The sequence below is a fragment of the Hordeum vulgare genome, chromosome 2H (assembly GCF_904849725.1).
Source record: "Hordeum vulgare subsp. vulgare chromosome 2H, MorexV3_pseudomolecules_assembly, whole genome shotgun sequence".
NCBI classification, from domain to species: domain Eukaryota; kingdom Viridiplantae; phylum Streptophyta; class Magnoliopsida; order Poales; family Poaceae; genus Hordeum; species Hordeum vulgare.
The window spans coordinates 647,199,168-647,206,022 of NC_058519.1; the positions used below are offsets into that span (position 1 = coordinate 647,199,168).

Genomic DNA, 6,855 nt, shown 5'->3' on the forward strand with positions numbered 1-6,855 from the left:
CGTGTTGGTGTCTACTTTCTCCATTCCTAAATGTACGTAATACCTTTCATAGATTTTATTATAAACTACATATACAAAGCAAAATAAATAAATTTATACTATAAATTATGTCGTATATAAAAATCTTTGATGGAATATTTAAGAAGTATTACATTTAGCAACGAAGGAAGTACATAATTGAAGCAAAAATAAAAAAATTGGAGCAAAAAAGTGAGTGAGACCGAATTGAAAACCAGTCAACTGATTATTAAATACTCCCTAGCTGGAGTAGTCCATATAACTAGCTAGGGAGGGATTGCATGCCTCCATTGCAAGAGCATCATCGATCCAAGTGTAAGAAAGTAGCTAGCTTGTGATGGCCGATGCCGAGGAAGAGGCGTGCATGTTCGCGCTGCAGCTGGCCACATCGGCAATCCTGCCCATGACGCTCCGGACTTGCATCGAGCTGGGCCTGCTGGAGACCCTTGCCGCCGCCGGCGGGAAAGCGCTAACACCGGAGGAGGTGGCCGCCGCCAAGCAGCTACCTTCCAATAATTCCAAGGCCACGACCAAGACCAACCCGGAGGCGGCGGCCATGGTGGATCGTATGCTTCGGGTGCTGGCCGCATACAAGGTTGTGTCCTGCGTGGTCGATGAGTGCGATGACGGCAGCCTCTCCCGGCGGTACGGCGCCGAGCCGGTGTGCAAGTGGCTCACCGCCAACGAGGACGGCGTGTCCATGGCTCCGTTCTGCCTCCTGGCCCAGGACAAGCTCTTCATGGAGGCGTGGTGCCATACGAAGGAGGCGGTCCTAGAGGGCGGCAGCGCCTTCACCAAGGCGTTCGGTGCGTCGTGGTTTGAGCATGCCGCCACGGATGCTCGCTTCAACCGCGTCTTCAACGAGGCCATGGAGCAGCACTCCGTCATCATCACCAAGAAGCTGCTCGAGCTGTACCATGGATTCGAGGGCATCGGCACCCTCGTGGACGTGGCCGGCGGCCTCGGCGCCGTCATCCACGCCATCACCACCAAGTACCCGGGCATCAAGGGGATCAACTTCGACCGAGTAAAGTCCGTTTTAAACCCTGAACTCGTAGGCATCGTCGGGTCTGAACCCCAACCTCCAAATCCCGGAAATGGGCACCCCCAACTCTCCTATCCCGGTTGTTTAAGACCTCATCGTTGTATCCAAACGGGGAAAAAGGCTGGGATCGCTTAGTCAGCAGGGTTTTGTGGGTCCATCCCGTGTGGTCGCTGGAATTGTAAATGCTCCCATCCCGTTTGGTCGCCGAGTCTCTGTTCGCTCCCTTTCTCTGTTCTTTCTCCCGACGCATCAGCTCCCTCCTGCGGCGGCAATGGCGATGCAGAGCTAGTGATCGTGGCGACCTCCGACGACCACGGCGGCTGCAAACGAACAGGTGCGTCATCCTCTTCCCCTGCAAACAATCTGACCTTTTTTTGCCTTCCTTCCTAGAGTTAGGTTTAGGGTTTACAGGGGGTGAAAGGTAGGGTTTTTGGGGGAAATTTGGGGGTCAAAGGTGGGTTTAATCGATTGTTTTTGGGGCAACAACTTGTACATGCACTGATGAATTATATGCATTGTAAGGATGTATCGATTTTGTACCAAAAAAATCACCTGCATTGTATGTTCTGTATGTTCTGAATGTTCATTTCTGCTTTTTTCTGAATATTCAGTTGGCATGGATCCAGCAGAGGTTCTGAATGTGAGGTTTCACTTTGGAGGGGAGTTCATCCGTATAGGCCCCTCTCTTGATTATGTTGCGGGAGATACTGCAATGTCTGTTGTTGACAGGGACAAGTTGTCACTGCCAGAGTTGAAGGGATTTTTAGCTGATCATTTGACACTAAAGGAGAGCATGAAATTGTACTTTCTTATGCCAGGGAGAGAGTTGGTTAATGGATTGATGTTTCTATATACTGATGAAGGTTGCATGAAGATGTCAGATCACATTACAGATGCAGGGGTTGCTGACATTTATGTGGAGTACAATGGTGAGCAAGATTATGCAGATGATGAAGATAGTGGCTCTGATTTTGAAGAAGAGGAATTGCATGACTTAGTGAACAATGGTAGTGAGGGTGAACCAGATGTAGTTATCACTGCAGAAGAAGAAGATGTTATCCTGGTTCCAAATGAAAGTGGAGTTGTTACTGAAGTGATCCAAAGCCCTGTTAAGCATAATGTCAGGACTGAAGATCTTTCCCAATGTTCTCAAGTAGTCAATTCATCTCAGCCAGTTGTTGCTAGCCAAAGTATTCCTCCAATTCCAGAAGTTGTAGAAAATGGTGAAGACTCTGAGGATTCAGATGACCCTGATTATGTGGCACATACTGATGATAGTGGGGAAGAATCAGAGGTGGTTGAGCTAAGAAAGCATGCAAGAAAATTCAAGAAGAAGATGAAAGCTTCAGAAATTTGGTTTGCAAAGGAGTCATCGGGTCCAGTTCCTATTGAGCTAGTGGCTAATGTTGAAGAAGCTGTACATGACATGGAGTTCCAGTCCTCTGATGAGGACTACTCTTATGATGAAGATGAAGATGGCCAGATGGTGAGAAGGAACAGCCAGTACATTAGGTTTAATCCTGAATCAGAAATCCCCCAATTTAGTTTGGGAATGGTTTTCAAAAGTAAGCAGCAGTTGGTGAAAGCAGTGAAGAGGTATGGGCTTGCTACTAAAAGGAGCATATCTTTCTTGAAATCTGAGGAGCAGAGGGTGAGAGCTAAATGTGACTGGCCTAATTGCCCATGGATGTTGTATGCATCAAAGACAAGTAGATGTTCTAGGTTTCAAATAATCACCATTGAAGATGAACACCAGTGTGCACAAAACAGAGAGAATAAGCTTGTTACTGCCAAGGTGATTGCAAAAAGGTATGAGCACATCATCATAGCCAATCCACTTTGGAAAATTGACAGCATTAAAGCCACAGTGCTGAAAGACATGTTTGCTGATGTGTCAGTTTCAAAATGTAAGGCAGCAAAGAAAATTGTTCTAGATAAGCTCGTGTGTGGGATGAAAAGTGAGTACACAAAGGTATTTGACTACCAATTGGAACTGCTAAGGAGCAACCCTGGTAGTACAGTGGCCATAACCTTAGATCCAACAGATATGGAACATAATATATTTCAGCAGTACTATGTTTGCTTCCATGCAATGAAGCAAGGCTTTAAAGCAGGGTGCAGGAAGGTCATTGGACTAGATGGTTGTTTTTTCAAGGGAGCTTGTCAAGGTGAACTATTGGCTGCAATTGGAAGGGATGCTAATAATCAAATGTATCCACTGGCTTGGGCAGTGATTGAGAAAGAGACCAATGATAGTTGGAAGTGGTTCATTGCATTGTTGATCAAAGACTTGGATATCAATGACCAAGGAGCAGGATGGGTCTTTATTTCTGACCAACAGAAGGGATTGATCAACAGCATGAGGGACTATCTACCCAAAGCAGAGCATAGAATGTGTGCCAGACACATTTATGCCAACTAGAGGAAGAAGCACAAGGACCATGAATTCCAGAAAAGATTTTGGGCAATTGCTAAGTCTGCTAACAGAGAAGATTTTAATTACAACAAGGCCAAGCTTGCACAACTCACTCCAGAAGATGCTAAGGACATCATGAGGACAGAGCCAAAGCATTGGGCTAGGGCATTTTTCCCAGCTGGAGCAAACTGTGAATCTGTTGATAACAATCTTTGTGAGTCATTCAACAATGCCATTATAGAAGCAAGGTTCTATCCCATTATCTCACAACAAGAAATGATTAGAAAGAAGGTGTATGTCAGAGTGCAAGAGCAAAGATCCAAAAGTGCAAAATGGAAGGGTAAAATATGTCCCAATATTCTGAGGAAATTGAATGTCAGCATTAAGATGACACAGTATGTTGAGGTGTTGTGGAATGGCAAGGAGGGCTTTGAGGTGAGACACATGAAAGGGAGAAGAAAACAATATACAGTCAATCTAGAAAAGAGGAACTGCACTTGTGGTTATTTTCAGCTGGCAGGCCTGCCTTGTTGTCATGCCATTGCAGCTATCTACAAGAGTGGAAGGAATATAGAGGACTATATTGACAAGTGCTACTACATAGAAACATTCAACAAAATATATGAACATTGTCTACAACCTGTGCAAGGAGAAGAAAACTGGCCAGTTTCTGATAAGACTAGGCCTATGGCACCTCACTACATTGCCATGCCAGGAGCTAGGAAAAAGAACAATGATAGGAGGAGAGAAGAGGGTGAAGCACCTAAGGGTAAGAAGTTGAGCAAGCATGGCTGTCAGATTACTTGTGGATCATGTGGGGGTCAGGGACACAACAAAAGTTCTTGTAAAAAAATGGAGATAGAACCAAAAAAACAAGATCAAATCTTGGGAAAAGAGGGAGAAATCAGAGAGAAACAGAGGTACTATCAGCAACTTGCATTTCTATGTTTTCTATGCTTTTCACCTACTTGCATTTCTTCATTCCTCTATTGTGTTTGCAGCAAGTAGAGACTACTGCATCAAATAGCAGAGCAAAAGCAGCAAGAGCTTCATCTGCAGCAAGCTCACAAGCTGGGAGAGGGGCAGCAATAGCACCAGCTGGGAGAGGAGCACCAACAGCACCAGCTGGGAGAGGAGCACCAACAGCAACAACAGGGAGAGGAGCACCAACAGCAACAGCAGGGAGAGGGAGAGGAGCATCAACAGCAGGGAGAGGAGCTCCAGGAAGAGGGAGAGGAGCAGGGACAGGGTGGATGTCATACTTTACTGCAAGTGGCAATTGCTAAAGATGTTTTCCAACTACTGGTTAAGATCTTCAGTAATTGTGTTAATGGCAGTAATTGTCTTAAGATCTTTTGTGTGAACTTGTGAGCATATTTTGCTGTCAGTTGATAACTATGTGGAGCTGCAATTCAGAACTTGTTTTATGGTGTCAGTTGATAACTATATGGAGCTTACATTATGAACTTTGTTGCCAATTTGAAATGATGCCAAGAAATGTTGCCAATTTCATTTGCCATTACATTCTCATTATCCATTACAACCTTATTCATCCAGTACTGATCTTTCCTATCAAAGGAAATGCTGACATATAACTAGCCCTGCAACTAAACCAGCAACAAAGAAAATCATGCCATAAAACAAAGACTTGAACATCTGCATCTCATCTATCCTACCACATCTAGCTCTAATTTCTGCAAGCAACTCATTTTTCTTCTCCATTTCCTCTCTCAGAACAGCAATCTCTCCTTCTCTTGAATGACCAGCAAGCTCATCCTCCAACCTCCAAACTTTATCCCGTAGATCACCCAACAATTGACGCAAAAATGGTGTTGTTGGGTCGTCATGCCAGTCGACGAAGCCATGCTGTCCAGATCATGACAGAAAAATTCAGAGATTCAGACGAACAAAATTTCAGACAAACAAAACATGCGAGGAATCAAACATACCCGAGTATCTACGCAGGAATAATATCTCCTGCCAGGGTTCGCCGAGCTCCAGGAGATCCACCGCGGCGCCTTCCTGCCGCACTGGCCGCACATCCTTGCCGGCTCATACCCCATCGGTGGCTCCCGATACGGAACCGGAGACCTTGTAGCCACGCCTCTCCTTCGAAGGCCTCCGCCGTGAGAAGAAGCCGACGAAGCACCTGAGGAGAAAGACATGGTGGTGAAGAGCAGCGCCGTCGGCCTCTGTGTTCCCCAGTCGCCGGGAGGAACCCTAGCTCTGTTCCCCACCGCACCGCACCAAAAAGAGAAAGATGGGGAGAGAGGGCCCACTGTGGTGTACTTAAGAAGCAAATCCGGGTTCAGGTGCTGCCACATCAGCAAATCCTCTCATCAGGGCTTAAACAACCGGGATAAGAGAGTTGGGGGTGCCGATTTCTGGGATTTGGAGGTTGGGGTTCAGATCCGACGATGCCTACGAGTTCAGGGTTTAAAACAGACTTTACTCACTTCGACCTGCCCCACGTAATCTCGGACGCGCAGCCTTACCCTGGCGTGGAGCACGTCGGCGGCGACATGTTCGAGAGTGTGCCCTCCGGCGGCAACGCCATCCTCATGAAGTGGATCCTCAACTGCTTTAGCGACCAGGAATGTGCCAAGCTGCTCAAGAACTGCTACGACGCATTGCCCGACCATGGCAAGGTGATCAACGTGGAGTGCATCCTGCCGGCCAAGCCCGACGCAACCAACAGCGCGCAGGGGTTGATCAGCGACGACGTCTGCCTGCTGGCCTACAGCCCGGGTGGCAAGGAAAGGTACCTCAGGGACTTGGAGAAGCTGGCCAAGGGTGCTGGATTCACCGGCGTCAAGCCCACATACATCTACGCCAACTTTTGGGCTATCGAGTACACCAAGTAGCCGCGGTCCCTTAATTTGCTACCCACCAACCTATTGCTAATTCTCATTCTCATCTAACTTCCACACCATTTAATTAGTTAATAATTAAGGAAAACTAATTACTAATCTGTATCAATTAATTAATGGTGTAAGAGTTTGGTGAGAACAAAATACACCCTTTTTATGCAAAATAAGATCCTACAATCAAATTATACGTACGGAGAACTAGAGCACATTTTCATTCGATAATAACTTCTACCTATATATGTTACAGTATCATCTTACAATATTATGTAACTAGCGGCCTACCCTGCAAGATTATATTAACTACATATCATTGTATTTTATATTTAAATCCACCAATTGCTTGTCTCATATTTAATTATTATTTGTTTTTATTGCTGCCTGTTTTTGTTTTTTCATATATGCTGTTATTGTCCATAGGGACCTTCGAATATGTGAGCGAACGGTACATGGAGTTAACTGTGAAGCATCTAGATGTAGTTATGTTCAAGCGAAACATACCTAGTCCT

At 45.7% G+C, this 6,855-nt stretch overlaps 1 protein-coding gene across 1 annotated transcript; it reads left to right on the top strand.

The window, feature by feature from the left end:
- The first annotated feature begins 322 nt into the window (after positions 1–322).
- Positions 323–6,621, top strand: LOC123431197 (flavone O-methyltransferase 1-like). Its single transcript, XM_045115029.1, has 2 exons — positions 323–1,036; positions 5,936–6,621. The coding sequence occupies exons 1-2, from the start codon at positions 356–358 to the stop codon at positions 6,341–6,343; spliced, it is 1,089 nt and encodes a 362-aa protein (XP_044970964.1). The 5' UTR covers positions 323–355; the 3' UTR covers positions 6,344–6,621.
- The last annotated feature ends 234 nt before the right edge of the window (positions 6,622–6,855 follow it).

What these genes read in the sequence shown, in the direction of transcription:
- LOC123431197 (XM_045115029.1), top strand. Translation starts at nt 356, where the DNA reads ATGGCCGATGCCGAGGAAGAGGCGTGCATGTTCGCGCTGCAGCTGGCC. An exon ending in CGGGCATCAAGGGGATCAAC is followed by an intron (nt 1,037 to 5,935) that starts TTCGACCGAGTA and finishes GACTTTACTCAC; the next exon opens with TTCGACCTGCCCCACGTAAT.